The sequence below is a fragment of the Ctenocephalides felis genome, unplaced genomic scaffold (assembly GCF_003426905.1).
Source record: "Ctenocephalides felis isolate EL2017-DRISC unplaced genomic scaffold, ASM342690v1 CF-g0.4_SCAFFOLD_01604, whole genome shotgun sequence".
NCBI lineage: Eukaryota > Metazoa > Arthropoda > Insecta > Siphonaptera > Pulicidae > Ctenocephalides > Ctenocephalides felis.
In genome coordinates this window covers 10,430,312-10,451,366 of record NW_020537758.1, presented here as the reverse complement: position 1 = coordinate 10,451,366, position 21,055 = coordinate 10,430,312, and the positions used below count along the sequence as shown (strand labels likewise).

At 27.5% G+C, this 21,055-nt stretch overlaps 1 protein-coding gene across 1 annotated transcript in view; it reads left to right on the top strand.

Moving 5' to 3' along the window:
* Nucleotides 1-18,465, top strand: part of LOC113372656 (chitin synthase chs-2-like) — a 40,486-nt gene extending 22,021 nt beyond the window's left edge. The window contains 11 exon segments of the mRNA XM_026613011.1: nucleotides 1,411-1,712; nucleotides 1,804-2,109; nucleotides 4,341-4,588; nucleotides 5,413-5,551; nucleotides 5,649-5,801; nucleotides 7,839-8,015; nucleotides 8,429-8,605; nucleotides 12,765-12,932; nucleotides 15,762-16,002; nucleotides 17,900-18,042; nucleotides 18,256-18,465. Of these exon segments, the coding sequence (XP_026468796.1) occupies nucleotides 1,411-1,712; nucleotides 1,804-2,109; nucleotides 4,341-4,588; nucleotides 5,413-5,551; nucleotides 5,649-5,801; nucleotides 7,839-8,015; nucleotides 8,429-8,605; nucleotides 12,765-12,932; nucleotides 15,762-16,002; nucleotides 17,900-18,042; nucleotides 18,256-18,465 (2,264 nt within the window).
* Nucleotides 18,466-21,055: the final 2,590 nt, after the last annotated feature.

Below are 21,055 nucleotides of genomic sequence, written 5' to 3'. Positions count from 1 at the left end.
CATTTTTAATTTGATTTTTTTTGTAGAAGCGTAATTTAAATAAAACAATGGACGGTGGCTAATACGTCAAATGTCAAACGTTTTTTTACAGATTATGTTCAATTACATTTAATAGGATGTTTTACGTGAATATTATTTAATTATGATTAAATTGTAGCAAGTAGTTTTGTTCGTAGTTATATTTATACACATAAACGTTTTGACGTAAACAAATTGACGACTTAAAATATATTTTAAAAATATAAAGCGTTGTAATACAGTTATGAAATTATAGTATGTTATTTCTTAATATGTGTACTCAACTATAAAAATATAAAATCACACATGTTTCTAACAAAAGAAACTAAAAAATTGTAATTCACACTTGTATACTCTATTTTTATTAGTTGCGAATCGACGGTTGGACATGATATAAGAAGTACTTTTGAAAAATGTTTTAAAAATATACAATATTATACTAGAGCTATGAAATTTTAGTATCTTATTACCTAATATATGTACTCAATTATAAAAATATAAAATCACGCATGTTTCTAACAAAAAAAACTAAAAAATTGCAATGCACACTTGCATACTCTATTTTTATTAGTTGCGAATCGACTGTTGGACATGATCTACGAAGTACTTTTGAAAAATGTTTTAAAAATATACAATATTATACTAGAGCTATGAAATTTTAGTATGTTATTACCTAATATAAGTACTCAATTATTAAAATATAAAATCAAATATGTTTCTAACAGAAGAAACTAAAAAATTGCAATGCACACTTGCATACTCTATTTTTATTAGTTGCGAATCGACGGTTGGATATGATATAAGAAGTACTTTTGAAAAATGTTTTAAAAATATACAATATTATACTAGAGCTATGAAATTGCAGTATGTTATTACTTAATATATGTACTGAATTATAAAAATATAAAATCACATATGTTTCTAACAAAAAAAGCTATAAATGTGCAATTTTGAAAACAAATGCACTCTTGCAATAGTTGCAAGTCCCCTCGGTTTGATGAGTATTTTGAAAAATCTTTAAAAATATAAAACGTTATACTAGAGTTACAAAATTTTAGTATGTTATTTCTTAATATGCGTACTTAATTATAAAAATATAAAATCGCACAAGTTTCTTACAAAAACAGCTATAAATTTGCAATTCAGTAAAATCAGGTAATAGGGCTGCAAGTGTTACTACAAACTCAACAATATCAACTTTTTTGAAATGTTAATATGAAAATGCATTTTTTGACGTTGTAGCACTTTTTTTTGCAATACAGCATTGTATATAGTATTCAAACAACAGTATTATTTTTTTTTGATTCTTTAGAAATTATTTAGAATATACCATACTTATATGTCTACCTTACTTATCAGTATAGTACATATATAAATGTGGTGTTTTTTAAGGTTTCAACGAGTTCTATAACCAGCGTCGTCGTTGGGTACCATCAACCATGGCTAATATTATGGATTTGCTCATGGACTACAAAAAAACAATCAAGATCAACCCTGACATTTCTCTTCCTTATATTTTCTACCAAATTATGTTGATGGGTGGCACAATTCTTGGCCCAGGAACAATATTTCTCATGTTGGTGGGAGCTTTTGTGGCAGCTTTTAAAATCGACAATTGGACATCATTTTATTATAACATTTTCCCTATATTGCTGTTCATGCTGGTGTGCTTTACGTGCAAATCTAATATACAGGTAAGGGAGATATAAAAGTAATAATTACCCTTGAAGTGTTCATAATAATTATTTAATTTATATATAATTATTTAATATTTCTATTATCTAGTTACTTGTGGCTCAAATTCTCTCAACTTGTTATGCAATGATAATGATGGCTGTGATAGTGGGTACAGCCTTGCAATTAGGCGAGGATGGTATAGGTTCACCATCAGCAATTTTCTTGATAGCCCTATCAGGATCGTTCTTTATAGCAGCTTGTTTGCATCCTCAAGAATTCTGGTGTATTGTACCAGGCATAATTTATTTGTTATCCATTCCTTGCATGTATTTGCTCCTTATTTTGTATTCCATCATCAATCTGAACGTCGTTTCTTGGGGAACTCGAGAAGTCGCTGTGAAGAAAACCAAAAAGGTAAATGGTAAAGGATTTTTGGGTATGTAACACCTGCACATTATCATGCTTTTATTAAAAAATTAACTAGTGGTGTATGGCGTCGTGCCTTAAGGCAAATTAGTAATGGAATATTCTAGAAATTTTAAACGTTTTCAAATATATTATTACAAACACTGTAACTTTCATTATTTTTGCTATCTTGTTATATCTGAGCAAATCAAATGTAAATCATAAATCAAATTATCTTCAGAACATTAACAATCGTCATTTCATTTCGAATTCAATTTCAAAAAAATACCTAAATTGCCTAATTTGCACAAAATTGAAAAAGTGCTCCCGTATAGTCACAGTCTAAACGCACTTGTAAATAATTCTGTGCGACATGTTCACTTATACTGCGCTTAGCATGGCGGCATTTTCATATTTTTCAAAAAAAGTACGTTAGCAGTCTAAACGCACTTGGGTAAACATTTGCACCAGAGTGGCGCTTAGACTGTGCTTAGCCTGGGTAATTTTTTCAATTTTTTGACACACATACACACATCCATTTAGTTTCTGAGGCATGCCCCTTAAAAATGTTCAGAAACTTTCAAAACGTCGAGAAGTGCAAAAATTTTCATTTTCGATTTTCTGCCCATTACTATAACTTACCATACGGGAAGTTAAAAATTAGGAAGTTTGGCCTAGAGAATTAATAAAAGGGACTCTACTAACGAGGAAACTAATATTTGATATAAATAATTTAAGAAAAGGGACTCTACTGGCGAGCAAATTTTGATTTCGATTTTTAATCTAAAAAGGAACTCTACTGACGAGCGAACTTTGCTTTGATCTTAACATAAAAAAGACTCTATTGACAAAATTTTATTTAAGAAAGGAACTACTGACGAGCATAGTACAATAGCAATCTCAAATATAAAAAGGGACTCGACTGGCGAGCAAAATAATTTAGCAATCTTTAATGTAAAAAGGGACTCTACTGACGAGCAAACTTCAAGGTGATCTTAAATATTAAACAGAGACTCTACTGACAATCAAACTTTGATTTAGATTTAGAGAAGCAAAAGGGACTCTACTGACGAGCAAACATAATTTTGATCTAGAATATCAAAAAAGGGACTCTACTGACGAGCAAATACAATTTTTATTTTGAAAAGGGACTCTACTGACGAGCAACTTTGATTTTGATGTGAAAATTGAGGAGCAAACTGCAGATGTGATCTAGAATTTAAAAAAAGAGACTCTACTTAATCACACTACTCAATTACAAAAATATATTATGGAAAATGAAAAAAGATGTAATAACTTTTTATCCCCAAAAGCAATTGTTTTGTCAATACAAGCAGAAAGTTTTTTAGATCATTCAAATCGGACGCTTAGTTCACTCAAAAACTGTCATTTTTTGCACATTTAGCTCTGTATCTTCGAAACGGTGGGACCTGTCTTTGCCAAAAACTAATCACCTCTTCACCCAATTATTACAAATTAAATGTTTTTTAGATCATTCAAATCCGATACTCCGTGCTCTCAAAAACTCGATTTGTATTTCCTGCACTCTTTGCTCCGTATCTCCGTAACGGCTGGACCTGCTTTTTCCAAAAACTAATCAGCACATCTCCCTGTTAATAGGGATCGAATGTTTTTTAAACCATTCAAATCGGTTGATCCGTGCGCCCGAAAACGTGGACGAAAAAATGCGGACATACAAAACACACACATCCATTTTTTCTGAGGTATGCCAAAATGTTCAGAAACCTTCAAAACGTCGAGAAATGCAAAAATTTTTATTTTCGATTTTCGGGACATTGCCATAACTACCCTACGGGAAGATAAAAATTAATAATAGTTTATAATTCACTAGAGTAGCCTTACACATAACTTGCTTTGCATCTGATTTTTAACAAAAATAGTTGCATTTTTAACAAAAATAGTTGCATTTTTAACAAATTTAATTACAAAACCCTTGCAGGATTTTGCCCACAGTTCCTGTAGGCTTAGTGCTATGTGAGAAAAATTATCATAATTAGATTTTCACTAAAATTTTTTTTAATTTTGAGATGCCATATGATTCATACAGGTGTTGGTTAATATTTTGTCCATAACCGTAAATTTTATGATCATCTGGTGGAGGAAAAATATATTTTTGGTGCACAAGGCGAAGGAAACATTATTCCATCCTGGTACGTTCCAAATGAATCATCAAAATCCTGTTTTTTATATTTTTTTTAACATATCAAATTTTTATTTAGGAGTTGGAAGCTGAAAAGAAAGCAGCTGAAGAAGCTGCTAAAAAGGCTAAACAGAAGTCTTTATTAGGTTTCCTTCAAAGTGGAGGCGGAGGCAACGATGATGATGAAGGTTCCATTGAAATATCCTTTGCAGGACTTTTCAAATGCCTACTGTGCACCCATGGTAAAACATCTGATGAAAAAGCACAGTTGATACATATTGCTGACTCTTTGGATTCGTTGTCTAAGAAAATGGAAAATTTGGAAAGGTAAAAAAAATTATCTACATATATATACAAATAAGTTGGGTTTTCCTTCCTGACGATTTAACTTCAGAACGCACGAATCGATTTCGACATTTTTGCATTCGATGAAAAGGTCTCGGGCTCTGCAAGGTTTATAGCTCAAATTGAAAATTAGTGGTGCACGGCATCGTGCCTTAATGCAAATTACTGGAACTTCACGCACCGTAATTAAAAATTCGAGTAATGACATTAGTGAGACTTATCAGAATTATGCTTGGTTAAGTCAACGAGCAATTCTTGCCGCAAAGAATAATGATGTACACACACTGAATTTCACCATTCAATCAAAAATTGCTGGCGATTTGGTGATATACGAATGATTCTGACTGGTCTTCCGTTTGACTTCAAACGATTGCAATATCCAGTTCGCCTTGCTTAGTGTTTGCGGGATAAATTTCAATTAGATTATTTAGAAAATCATTATTTTTCACACGGACAGTTATACGTTGCCTGTTCACGAGTTGGAAAACCATCCGCTTTGTTTGTGTTAACGTCAGACCAAAAAACAAAAAATGTGGTTTACCAAAGAGCACTTGAATGAAACGGATAATTTGCGGATTCACTTTCATTTACTTAGAGAAGTTCAACTAAAAAACACTTCATTTTTGTAATCGAAATAAATTCATTACTGTTATATAATAAAATCAAATTTTTCCTTTTCAAATATAAAACTAACAAAAAATTTCTTCATTTTTCTGACGAAACCATCTGGTGGCAAAACGGAGTTCGTCGGGTTTGCTAGTTACTTATATGATTTGATTGGAAATTGTATTTTTTATTATTTTCAGGGCAATTGACCCCCATGCACCACGTCGACACAGAACAACATCATCAGGATCTAGGGATCACCATTTATCAACTTTGTCTGAAAATCATGAAGGCGACAGTAGTGATGAATCCAGCAGTGAAACTTCAACAGTTCCCAAAGTAACTAAAAAATACTATATATATATATATATATATATATATATATATATATATATATATATATATATATATTATTCATATGTGTTTTATTCCTCAGAATGAAAGAGATCCCTTAACAAATCCTTATTGGATAGAAGATCCAGAGTTGCGTAAGGGTGAAGTTGATTATTTGTCGACATCGGAAATTCAATTTTGGAAGGATTTATTGGATAAATATCTGTTTCCTATTGATGCCAATAAGGATGAAGAGGTATTTTGTAATATAATTATTAGAAAATTAGAAACAGTTTTTGGAAGATTTTTATTTTTGAAATGTTAGTCAAGGCAACATTCAGTCGAGTCAATGTAGTCTTCAGAATCAGCTCTGAGTTTGTTTATTTTTATAAAATTTTTGTTCGAATTTGAACTTAAATTTCAGTTTTTTTTTGGTTAAACAAAATGCATATCATTCACCAAAATTATTTTGCTTAAACAAAATGTATATTATTTATACAAGAAAATTAGTTTTTGAGTGATTTTTTTTAAAAAAAAATCGTGTATTAATTTTTGCGTCAAAAATAGTTATCGTAAATGAAGTTATTATTAATAAAATCATATTTACATCTTTGTTAGTTGAAAAAAATTTTTTTTTTCTTTTAAGTCAATTTCGTTCATAAGTGACATTTCTACCAAAATTACTTTTGTTCATATTACATCTAGAATTTACTTTAATATGAATAGTTTGATGTATTTTAGCAGTAAAATATATTTTAAAAAGTAGATTCTTTTTACATAAAAGACTATATAAATGGACAAATCTGAGTATGTAAATATTAAATTAATTTTTTTCTAATGGTTTTCATAAGTGCAATTTTTACCAGAAATAAATTTAATCGTATTTCATATAGAATTTACTTCAATATAAATAATTCGATATTTTTTAGCAGTACAACATTTATTAAAAATAATACAATTTCTAAAAAATAAATAAATATAAATGTACAAAATCGGAGCTGTTTCTTAAGACCGTCTGTGGAAAGCTCTATTGACTCGACTAAAAAGTACTATTTTCGTAGACAAAAATTTTAAGAACAAAATTGTGATAATTGTGGATAACAATATTCGTAAATTTTGCACATTTCTACATTTTTAATACAAATTTTAAATAGAAATTTAAAATTTAGCTACTACTACGTGTTGAACTAGATATAAGGGGCACAACTGTGTAACCGCCTAAAAACAAGGTGATTTTTGGGAATTTATAATAAAAAGAAATACTTTATCAATCATTTCAAAATTTTAAGAATATATTTACACATGTTTCAAGAATACATAGTAAAATTTTTGAAGAAAATAATTAAATATTTTTTAAGTTATCGCCGATCTCCAACGGCGGTACAAAAAGGGCCCTTCACTGCTGCAGTGATTCCGGCCTTCTACGCGGATGAAATCTAAAAAAAATTCTCTTTAAACTAGATAATATTGTCTGTAAAATGAACTACGATAAAGAAAAAAATGAAAAATTGACAAAATGACGGCGTTTTTTAAAAAAAAGTCGAATTTTACCCAAAATTTTGGTAGGTTTTTGGCTTGCCTAAATTCTATTTTTGATCCGATCACAAAATCGATAGGTTATTTTACAAAGAACTATATATAGAACATGTAAAAAAAATTGATAGTGATCGGATTATTTGTTTTTGAGTAAACGCTGCAGCAAAGTCGGAAAATGCTGTTTTGAGAAAAACGCGTTTGAAGGTAAAATAATCGTTATAATATATACATATATTATATATTTGAATATAATATATACAAATATATATATATATATATATATTTGAATGAATGTAACTCAAAAACTATTTGAGATATCTATTTGAAATTTTAATATGTTATTTTTAAAAGTGTAATCTATCAAAATATGTAAAAAACAAATCGTTTTTTTCGAAATTTCACACTAGTTGTGCCCCTTATACAAAAAACAGGATTTATTGGGAATATTTTGAAGGCAAATTAAAGCACAAACAAGTTCATGAAACATTTTAAATTATTATCAACTATATTGCCAATTATCAAGTTTTTGGCATATACAGGATTATTTCTATCTAACATTACATTTTGAGTCGTCTTCATCTAAATCCAAAATAGAAATGGATTTTAGAAATTTAGGCTATGGTTTCCTGATCCCTTCAGGGACCAAATCAAGGGTACAAATCCATGTATAGTTTTTAATTTTTTGAGTGGTTTTCTGGCCTTCTCTTGGGTCAATTACCAAAGGACAACTCTATATCCTCCTCCTGCTACATTTTAGAAACGTATCGCCAGCGATTTGAAGGAACTCCGAGATCAATCCGTGTTCGCATTTTTCATGCTGAACGCCCTGTTTGTCCTAATTGTCTTCCTTCTGCAGTTAAACAAAGACCTCCTACATATCAAATGGCCCCTTGGCATTAAAACTAATATCACTTATGACGAAACCACACAAGAGGTAAAATTAGTAATAAGATTTTAACCGTAACGAAAAAGTTGGCCGAGGTAATGGAAATTGGATTGAGGTTGAGTTTTGCTGGTTGGGAGGAAAATGATTTATGGGTGAAGCCAGAGATAAAAGATAATGAAAATAAGTACTGAAATTTAATGATTTTATTAAATTAAATTAGGTATGAGTGGCATTTTGCCCTGCAATATGAAAAATATAATTTGGCTTTGCCCATAGAACCATCATGTACTTTATTTTTCAGCACAACTTCTTTTTCAGGGCGTTCGTCGTAGGAGGTCATTTATATTATATTGTGTTTTTTTTACCATCACAATGAGCAAAACTCAAATCAATTTCGTTCAACTTTTTCAATTTCTATTCATCTATTTAACATATTTTTTTCCCATTAATCATTTACCCAGGCAAGAGTGGCCGCCGAATTGATCGAGCTCAGGAACAAATCAGTCTTCGCATTTTTCATGTTCAACGCATTATTTGTACTGATCGTATTTTTACTACAATTGAATAAAGATCAATTGCACGTCGATTGGCCTTTGGGAATTAAAACGAATATTACGTATAACCAGGAAACGGCCGAGGTACAGAGCGATTTTTTTTCAACAAAAAAATCGCTTTTTTGTCATTAAAAATAAGCGCACCAGGTTATAGATTAAACTGGACGTTATATGTGTTCCTTTTTTTGTTGGGACTTTTTGTTAATTCTTTTTCTTTTTTTTTTTTTTTTTTTGTTTTGTGCTCACATTATACACGTGCAAAATGGGTCTAAGGAAACATAATCGTCTAAATAAATTTTAAGCTAGTTGTCTAAGTCGTGCTCCCTAATAAGGCTGAAAAGCCATCCAAATAACATTTTTTGGACAGCTTTATGAAAAAAACTACTAAAAAATTTCTCATTTTTATTTAGTTGAAAGTAGAGTGAAAATTAAAGTAAAGAGTAGGGTTGCCTAAGTCGTACCCCCAAATAATGCTATAGGATTTGCAAAAGAACTTTTTTCTTGAAAATTCCTTAAAACTGATTTTTTGTCAATGTTTTTTTATTTGAAAGTAGAATGAAAAGTACAAAGTACTGAGTAGAGTTGCTTAAGTCGTATCCCCTAATGATGCTATAGAGCTTGCAAAATATTTTTTTTTTAAATTTCATAAAACTAAATATTTTGTCATTTTTTTATTTCAAAGTAGAATGATTGCAGAGTATAGGTTAGGGTTGCTTACATCGTACCCCTAATAATGCTAATAACTTATTTTTGTGAAAACCTCACAAAAAACTACTGAATATTTTCTCAATTTTTTTTTATTTGAAAGTATAATTAAAAGTACAGAGTACAGGGTTGCTTAAGTCGTACCCCCAAATAATATTATAGGCATTGCCGAACAACTTTTTTGAAAATCCTATAATAAAAATTCTTATTTTAATATATTTTTAATTTTTTTTTAATTTGAATAAAAAGAACAGAGTGTAAGGTGCAGAGTACATAGTAGGGTTTCTTAAGTCGTACCCCCTAATAATGCTATAAGGTCCGTCTTTTCTTTGAAAATCCCATAAAAAATTTACTAAAATTTTGCCAATTTTCTTTTCTGCTTGAAAATTCTATTAAAAAAATTCTACATATTTGCTTATTTTTTTATTTGAAAGTAGAATGAAAAGTGCAGAGTACAGAGTACAGCGTAGGGTTGCTAAGTCGTACCCCTATAAGGTCCGCCAAACAACTTTTTTTTGAAAATTCCATAAAAAAAATCTGAATATTTTCCTAGAATTATTTATTTATTCGAATAAAAAGTATAGAGTACAGAGTAGAGTTTCTTAACCCCCTAGTTAGAACCTAATTAATATTTTCTTTTTTTCATCTGAAAGTACAATAAAAGTACAAAGTACAAAAAACAGAATACAGAGTCGAGTTGCTTAAGTCGTATCGCTAAATAATAATAAAACTACTCAATATTTTTTAATTTTTTTAACTGATTTAGTTGGCTTTTTATTAACAATTGCTAATTTTTTTATTATTTTAAAATATGTATTTTTAAGTTTTTCAAAAGTCGGCTTTCGGCATTTAGTCGCCTAAATCGTACCACCTGTAACTTAGTCGTACCGACTACTAAAAAACTATAGAGAATTGATCTACGATTGAGTCAAAAATATTAATAAAATTCATACTAAAGGCTTATTTTTTCATTAGTTTCGTATTTATATTTATTCCATAAATATATATGAAATTTTTAAGACCCATTTTTGTACGTGTATATACAAAAATTATTTATAACGACTTGCTAAAAGTACTGACTGTAATTAAAACAGAAATAACAGTCGAATCTTTTTCAAATTCACACAGAAAAAATTAATGGGAATCTGGGACTTATGTGTTTTGTTTATAACGACATAGATCATGACTATAATCTAAATTTCATCATCATTTCAATAATATATTAATAAAATAATCGACGTTAATAATCGCCAATATCAAGATTCATTGCATTATTAATATGTGTAATTCATTTTATTTTATTTTTATTTAACTTAACTCTATTTTTATTTTATTAGTTATTAAACAGAGTACCTACATTATTATTAAAGTAAAGTATTATGATTAAAGTAAAGTATTTTTAGATTATACGTTCATATTTTAGGCACTTTAAAATTTTATTTTTAGAAACCAAGATTCATATTCTGTCAGACTTTTAATGGTAAAATTTAAAATTACAGTAAAGCAATTTTTTTATAAATCATTTAAACAAAATAATTTAATAGATTTAAACAAAACACACTTAATACAAAAATCAACTTTAGTGATAAATACCAAACAAAATTGGATGTATTTAGTCATTTACACGTTTTGTCAAAAATCTGGTTTTAATTTTGTGGAACTAATTAATGTGTGAAAAAACATAAAAAAATAATTTTTAATGATTGTATATATTTTGTTAGATAATTTGTTATCTACATACTTATGCTTCTATCTTTTGCTAATAATATTTCAACTTTAGTAGTTTTTCGTAGTATTAGAATAAACCTCTATTTAAAAAATTTGTAAAATTTTCTTATAAATGATAAAACGTTTTTAATTAAAAGACGCCATCAAAATAATTATATTACTTTATATATTTAGGAGATTACATAATATATATTTACACTACATATAAACAAATTAATATTTATCAATATAGTATAAATTTTACAATTTTATGATTTACATAAAAAATAAACAAAATAAATAATTTTTTATCAAGTCTGGCAGAACTAAAATCTTGGTTGTATTTATTCTGTTGGTTTTGCACCATCACAAAACTTATTTATTTAAATCACCAAAAAGTATCGTTCCTATTACAAAATTAAAACAATTTTTTAAAAATTAAGGAAACCATGCTTTTGTGAATTATTTTGCACTCACATTATATGACACGAAATAAAAACGATCACCTAAGGACTATCATACTGACGGAAAAAAAAATGTCAATATTTATTTTATATCATCATTGGCTTTGATAATTAATAAAAATATTTTCTTTAGCAAATTATTATTATTTCCAGCTGATGCCAGTATGCCAGCCCTCCAAAAATACATGTGCAATATAACACATCACCATTTGTGAGGAACACTGACCAAAATGCAGATTATTAATAATTTAATTGTTCAATAATTGTTTTTAGTTGGTTTATTTGATAGTTTGTGAAATTTTATATAAAAGAAAAATTTTGGAATATTTATAATACATAATAATACATATAATAACACGCGTTTTTGGTGATAACAACGGAGTTGCCTTGAAATACATTTGTGATAAGATTGTGTTCATTTATATTCAAAAAATTTAAAGAAATAATAAAAAATACTATGAATAATGTCAAAGTTTGATTTCAGAAATATCTAGGTTTTCAATACAATTTTTGTCACATACTATTTTTTTTATAAACAAATAATTTTCCAAGATTTGTGAAGAATTTACATAATTTATTAAAAAATCGAACATAATACAGATATAAAATATTTTGAGATTATGTTAACAAATCATGAATTTAATAACACACTCTTATAAATATTTTTTAAAATCAAATTTAAATTTCCACTACAATTTATCTATCAAATAAAACAATTACTATTTGTCTTTTTAATATACATATCACAATGGAGTGGAATAACTTCATATATGTGTTAACTTTTATAATACTGTTGAAATTTCTTAATAATTTTTGTAAAATAGTTTTGAATATATTTTTATAATATGATTTCATTTATTTAATTTCAACAGTATTATATTTTATGTGGTTTTGGTAAATATATGTTCTCTTCTGTATAAATGTGTAACACCTAATATTTCAGCACTATTTATTTTTAAGCCAAGTGCTTATGCTAAATTTTAAATTGAAAAATATTTTAAAATTATTGTTATGAAAAATCCAATCAGTATATAACATGCTTTTTACAAAATTTAAAATTTAGTATAAGCACTTTTATATATATATTATACAAAATTCTTATAATCTGTTTCTATTGGAATTTCGATTTTTAAATAATATTTAGTACAAAATTAAAATTGTTATAAATTCAGATATACATTGCAAATAATGCTTATTTTAACTGGAGTACTTTCATAATTTTTTTTCAAATTTTAACTAATATAATATGTTTAAATTTCACTACTTTCATATGTGATAAATTTTAATAGAGTTTTAATCGAAGTTCCAATCGCAATATCATATAACAAATTCATTTATAAATATTCTATTTATTTTTTATATTTTAGGTACACATTTCAAAAGAGTATTTACAATTGGAACCCATTGGTTTGGTGTTTGTGTTCTTTTTTGCATTAATTTTGGTGATACAATTTTCGGCTATGTTGTTCCATAGATTTGGAACACTTTGCCATTTCTTGGCTTCAGTTGAACTCAACTGGTATTGCAACAAAAAGGTAAGAAATAAAAAAAAATTAAATATATATATATATATATATATGTATATATATACACATAATATTCATATTTATCATCTTTTTTTAACAACAGTTTCTAGTTTCTATAAACTCATAATAGTAAACATCTACAGCTTGAGGTATTTTCAATTATAATTTTTGGTGATTCCAAAATTTTTTAGTTTCATAATTTCTCAAAAACGGAAGATTTCATAGTACTAATTTACAAAAAATATTGAGAAATTAGGAATTAAATGAACCATTTTTCAGAAAAACGGGAGGCTTTTATATCACGAAATAAAATCATAGATTAATTATAAATTGTAAGTAATAAAATAAATTTAAACAAGTCAAATTAAAAATTAAATTTAAATTTAGTTCTACCGTACACATTAATACTACACTTTTATTACATGATAAAAATTATATTAATCAATATTTGTAATCTATTATTTGGTCATTGTTCCACATAGTCATAAATATTATGGATTTCAAGATTAAATGATCAAATTCAGTTATGTCTTATTCAGATTATTCAGTTATATATATATATATATATATATATATAATTCAAGTCAGCTTATTTTATCAATGCCTACAAACGAAATATAATAATATTTATATATTCTAAATTAAATTTGAAAATTTTATAACATGAAAATTTTTGGAGACGATATAAGTATTAATTTCATTAATGAGAATAGATTCTTCAAATACCTATTTATTTATGGGGGTATTTCAGTGTATAAATTCCAAAACATCGTTTCCTTGATTTTCATATTTTCAAAGCTTAACTATTCAAGAATATGTGTACGATAGGATTTTTTAAAATTTACATTGTTTCTGTTTCTTTTCTTTTGCAACACTTTGAACTTGTTTTTCTCAAAACTATGTTTATAAATGAGATTTATTAGACCAATACTTGAAATTTCTGGAGAATCTTCTTTATTGACTTCTCTCAGACACATACTAGCCTTATCTCCAAATTTTAATCATTTATATTTTAAAAAAAATGGGAAACTCAAAAAAATGTAATAAGAAAATTTAATATTTTCAAACAGTCGCCATCAAAATAAAAAAAAAATGATTTGATCCTAGTATATGCCATTGCGATATCGTTATAAATTAATAATCTTTATTTTTATTCGGGCACGGTCACGTGACCATTTTTTGTGACTTCAAAAACTGCTAAATTTTGAAATTATTAACATTTTTGTTCACTTTTTTTAATACTCTTGTAACGTTGATAACTTAATTATGAAAAACTAATAGTAAATAAAATATTCACGATGATTTAAAAATGACCTAAAATTCATCCCTCTAACTAGAATGCCCTTTTAAAGATTGAACTTAAAATATATATATATATATATATATATATATATATATATATATATTTCTATGTACTTATGAACCTATCTATGAATGCAAAAATCTAAAAGTGGTTTAGAGTAGCCCTAGCCTCTGACTTCAACAATTTCAATCTTCAATTTTCAAACTTACAAAAATTAGCAAAAAAATTATGTAAACAAATTTTTTTATTGAATCGAACAAATGCTTCACGCGAAGTAACAAGACTCGACTTGGTATAAACATACTAAAAGTGATATTTTTTAATGAACTTAATTGTGAAAAACTATATATACAAGCGAAACTAAAGGATAAAAAAATACAAAAAAATGCATTTTTTGTCAGTAATCCTTTTTTTATTTAATTTATTCTGCAATCTGTTTTACATGAGCATTAACATTAAGCAGAGATTGTTAACAATGATTATCTTACAATATAAACTAGAAGATAGTAGCAACACCCAGCGGCGTGTCTACTAGGTCTAAGGACTAATTTGCTGACATCTTTATTATATGTGCAACTATACCCACGAGAGGCGATTTTCACTTGAGGCTATATTTGAGATCTATGACCTCAAGTGGAAATTTGACATCAAAGTTGCCTGATGTCAGGCTTGGCGGTAGCGTTGCCAGTAATTCTGATAACAGAAAAAATATTTATATGAAAAAAAAAGATTTTTATTGTTTTTTTAAATAGTCATTGTAATGTTAAAATCATATTCAAGTGACTTAGTATTAATATACCTCTTTCTCACGAATTGGTATAATATAATCATATAACGACTCACATCTGCGTAAAATTTATGATTATCTTAATTTTCTTAATTTAATAAACAAGGTACTATATATATGTAACATCAATAAAAAACATGAATTTCTTTCAAAAATTTATTTTAAATCCATACGTTTCGGCTATAATCCTAGCCTTCATTCAGCGGAAACTAAAAATAAAATTAAAAACTAAAACAACTGAATTGGAGCGAAAAGAAAAAATAAAATAGTAATTAGTACTTACAATTAGTAGATCTTAGTGTTAATTTGGAAAACTTTAATAATCCATGGTATTAGGATATGGTAATGCACTACACTATGTATTATAAACATTAACTTGAAATTACACAATATTTTCACAAAATACTGATTTGAAAAAATCACAAATGGTCAGTGTGTTATTCGTAGACTGGTTGAAGATGTAATGGAGAAAGACATTTTTTAAAAAATATTTTTACCAAGATTCTAACATGTGTGGAACGAATTGCGAATCCTTTGCACGAACGCTTTTATTGTTTTGTAAGAAATTTGGAAATGTTATCTAAATAGAAGAGATTTGTGTCGCACAGCGTGTTGAGTTCATTCCGTTTGTTTATTGTCTTATTGTTATAAATAGTTAAAAAAGATTCCTCTATAATTCTTCGTTTAAATAAATTTTGTTCGAATTTATAATATACATATACACACATTACATAAATCCTTTCCTCAGGTGGAGGACCTTTCGCAAGACGCGCTCCTCGACCGCAACGCCGTGCAGATCGTGAAGGATCTGCAGAAGCTGCGCGGAATCGACGGCGACTACGACAACGACTCGGGAAGCGGCCCGGACAGGGTGGGCCGACGTCGAACGATACACAATCTGGAGAGGGCGAAGCAGAAGAAGCGGCAGATTGGGACGCTCGACGTAGCCTTCAAGAAGCGCTTCTTCGGCATCAAGGCGGACGGACCAGGTAATAAATGGATAGATCCATAAAATAGATAGTATATAAATAGAAATATATCTATTCATCGAATTAAAAAAAAAGTTAATATGGAAACTTTTTTTATACGATTAGACACTTGATGTGTGTCATCATTTAACAGGCAAACCAGGGAAAACGCAAAAGACACAAAATTTGGCATTTTGGCATTTCAGTTTCGTTCTTACATTCTATTTATATAGTATGTCTTCTTTTTCATTTTTTTTTTTTTGATAATTAATTATATAAGTATGAAAAAATATTCATTATATTTGACATTATTTTTCTTACTTGGAGGAATAAGCTGAAAATTATTTCAAATATGTTAAAACGTCGACAAAACTATCAATATATATATATCTGTGTGTGAAATATTAAGCCTGAGATTGTTGGTAGTCACAAATTTTATGAAATTTTTATAAACTCTTGAAAATTAGTACTAAAACATATACTTAAAACATTACCCCAATTATATGAATATCATGTAAAGTTGCCTAAGTCGTACCACCGTACTATAAATAAAATCACATATATCTAACTCTCATAATGATGCTAATTATAGAATTATTATTGGGTCGTGAGGTTGCCTAAATCGTACCACTGCCAAAGCCCTACCCAGGCTATATTTTGTTAGAAAATTTTTAATCACATCATCTGGTTCTGCTAAATAGAATCATTTAGGTAAGCAAATATTTTCAATTGCAAGATTTTTGAAGCAGAATTAATTAAAAAGTAAGCTTTTGAGATGTTTCATCTAACAATTTTTGAATCAGTTGTAAACCTTTTATGGCAATAAAACGATCCAGATATTTATTATTTATATTACTAATTTTAATTTCCAATTTTGAAGTTCTACCAACCTAAATCGTACCAAATTTCTTACACGTATTTCATAGAGAGCGTTTTATAGCCTTTGTTCATAAATACAAATAAATAATGAAAAAATATGATTTTCCAAATTTTTACTCAATTTGAAAAACTTTTTGTGAATGGTTTTATCTCCATTCTTTTCACCCAGACTCCATGAATTTATATGCACTTTTTGACATTATTAATTTATTTTAGGTGTTATTTTGATAATTATGTTTGACTTAGTGAATAATTACTAAAAAAAGTTAATTTCAGACTATATTCAACATTGTTTTTTACTAGTAGGTACGACTGAGGTGACAAGAAGCTTAAATCACATATTTTTGAAAATCATAAAAATACCTATTTTGTTATAAATAAAAAGTCATCTAAATAAATTTTATAAAAATGCCAAATATTTTTTTTTAAATTTAATTGTATTAAATATTTTAGAAATATTTCCTTTGGGGGTACGACTTAAGCAACCTTAATTTACATAATTTTTTATTTTTAATAATCTTTGAATATGTGGATATGTATCATTTATAATAGATAAAGAATTTTACTGTATCAGGTTCTTGGATATTTTGAATATAAATTATCGTAGAGTCAACTTATACTCAAAAAAAGTCATAAGTTTGACCCTGTCTATCAAAATATAAGGATAAACTAATATTAAGTTCGATTTTTTTGCATTTTTATAAATCATTTTTAAATTATACCTGATTATTGAAATTTTCATATATAATAATTTTTTGTTCTATACTAGAATATGCTGATTGTATATTACTTCATTATAAATTCATTCGATTGAATATTTTATTAAATTTACTTTTTAAGGTATTATATGCAATGCAACTTTGATGCTAAGTTTTAAGTATAAACATAGATACAATTTACATAAAATACGCATTTTTAATTAATAAAAAAAAACTACCATAAACAATTAAAAAATCTCAATTATTGTATTGACTGCACCGAAATTACTTGTACTTGAATTTTGATACCAACTTCAATTTTAAATCATTTTTATATTTAGGTACGCCTATATTGTCAAGAAATATGACAATGAGACGAGAAACAATAAAGGCTTTGGAAGTTCGAAGGAATTCAGTGATGGCCGAACGTAGAAAATCACAAATGCAAACATTAGGTGCCAATAATGAATATGGAATCACTGGAGTTGCGGTAAGAAAAAATATAAAAAATCTAAAATTAACAATAAGGGAAAACCATATTATAAATTTTTAGATTTGGTAAAATTTGTCATACAATAATTACTATAGAGAAAAATTAAATCCTTTTAAAAAAAATTACTAAATCAAGGCATATACTTAGAAAACTATATCTTTGCCAATAGTATTCTTTTGTTATTAATTTCTATTTTTTTCTCAGATGAACAATAATCTAGGAGCAATTCCTGCACCTCGTCATCGTATCTCGAATGCAGGTCTTTCGGTAAAAGACATGTTCGAACATCCTGGTGGCCCTGGACAAGTAAATAGGGCCTACGAGCCTAATTTATCCGACGACGAAAGGGCCGATTCTCTGCGATTACAGACCAGGAATCAAGTTACGTGGAGTGCTAACAATAGTCGAATGTGAACGGTTATGTAATTAGTAAGTCTTAATTTATAATTGATAATTGATAATAGTTATTGATGATGTAAGTGAAGGATTGTTAGATTCTCTAAAAGTTGCCAGAATTTGGTAAATTTAAACAAATTGCGGACTTGGTATGCTCAAATGTTGATTTCAGAATTTTTGTTCTTTTAGTTGAATATTTAATGAAGTATAGTCAGGCTCGATAAAAGGTGCCAGAAGTTCACAAATTTTTCTATTCAGACTTGATATGCTCAAAAATTCAGTACAGTGTTTGACTTTGGTTATTTTCTATTTAGTAATTTTTTGGTTATTTTTGGGTCAAGGGTTTTATGTTTTGACGAATGGTACACTTTCACTTATTTTAACCAAATATTTCAATATTTTCATTTAATTTCATATTTAAAAAATATAATATTTGACATTTATAATTTTATTCGATATATCTTGATGATGTTCACAATCCACTGAATGTTTTTCGCTTCTTTAGACAGTAGTGTAGGGAAAAATTAAAATTTCAGTAAAAATTGAATAAACGATAAAGATTTTTTTTAAATTTAATTGCACTAAATATTAGAAATATTTTCTTGGTGGTACGACTTAGGAGACTTTGCTCTACCTATTTTAATCCATTATTATGAATATTTACAATTTTTTTTAATGAATTTTGATGAATTTAATTGCACTAAAAATTACAGCATTATTTTCTTAGGGAGTACGACTTAGCTTGCTATACTTGTTTTAAACCAATATTTAATAAATTATTTCAACGCATTTTTTTTAATATTTTCAAATATTTAGTAATGTTTTTCCAATATATCTAATATATTATATAATTTTTGAAGTAAAACTTCTTTAGGCGCGATATGGGTGTAAAAACTTCATTAGGCGCGACACGGGTGTAAATCCGTACAAATGCAACGAAAGCGCCAACGTGTAGTTGAACACTACGACGCCGTAAGCGCTGATGTCGCGAGTATACACTCCCGTCATGTCATGCGTAAGTCGAGCGCTAAACCCTATATGAACTTGCATTAATTGAATCACGTTTTTTTTACAAAAGAAGAGGTTGCTGTATTATGTCCTCATGGAATAAGACTTTTCTTAGAGAATAAATGTATCATGGAATATAATAAATTTATATTGAATCTCGTTGAAGACAAAATAATATCTACTGCCACGGATATTTATGTAGGTTGCCATGCGACAGATCAACAATCATACATTCGTCAGCAGTTTCAAAAAAATCGGTTATTGCTACCGGGGCTTTGCCGTATGAAATAATTTTAGTTCTGAATAAATTTTACATAATAACAACTAATATTGATGTAAGTGATGGCTTAGCTAATGGTTGTGTGGGAAAATTAGTGTACATAGAACGTGGCGATAATGATGAACTTCTACGTTTATGGTTTGAATTTCCCGGTAAGATAGGTAACAAAATTAGGAAGAAAGCTTCACATCATATTCAAACTCTTAATATCAGTAGGACAGCTATGCCGATGCTCAGGAGATCTTATTATTATTGATGTTATATGATTATTAAAAGATGATTTTTAAAATTCAAATATGATGTTTTTTTTATTTTTATCTTAATTGCCTACTCATACAATATTAAAAGTTTTACTTCAATCGCGTGTGATCCTTACGCGCACTCTTTTTTTTTCCAATATATCTTATAATAATGAAATAGCACCAAAAATTTAACCAATATTTCCTTAGGGAGTACAACTTGGGCAACTTTGCTCTATTTTTTTAAATTTAATTTATATTTTTTTTTCATATACCTTAATGATTTTCATCACTTTCACTCAAATCCAATAATTTAGTTACACTAAATAAATTTCCTTATGGGGTACGACTTAGGCAACCTTGCTCCAAGTATTTTGACAAATATTTTTTTATAATTTGATTTCAAATATGTGGATGATGTTTATCAGATCAACTAACAATTACTCAAATTTATCTCTTGAAGATAACCCATGACTACTGTGCAAAATATTCAGGAACATGAATCAGATATATTTATAATTTATGTTATTTGATTACATTTCTACAATATGATATTTTACAATTAAGATTATAATCTAAATCGATTCTACAAATTTTTACATATTAATTTTACTTTATCTTTAATGGGTAACATGATAAATAGATTATTTAAAGTCCACAGTTAATTTTTAAATTTGTAAAATACTTAATTTTTGAACCGATTTTCTTTATTTACCATTATAAATATAATAATATTAATAATAATGAGCTAATATTTTATCGTTAATAATTCAAAATTTAAAATTTCAAGTTAAAAATCAATTCGTTTTCAAAAAATCATCCTTCAATTAAAATGTTTTTTAATTATTTTTATTTTTTTATATTTTTTACAATTAAGCAACGTTGAGAATATTTTACTTTTTGTGATCAGTTTCAAAATTTGGCATATTTTTACCAGAATCTAACAAAATCCACAAATTTTCAACCCTGTGTATTTTTCGACTTATTATTCATAAGTTTGTACGTATGTTTAATAATATCTTCAATATATCTTTGATTTAATTTTTGCAAAAAATTATTTTATCAATGATAAACGAAGATA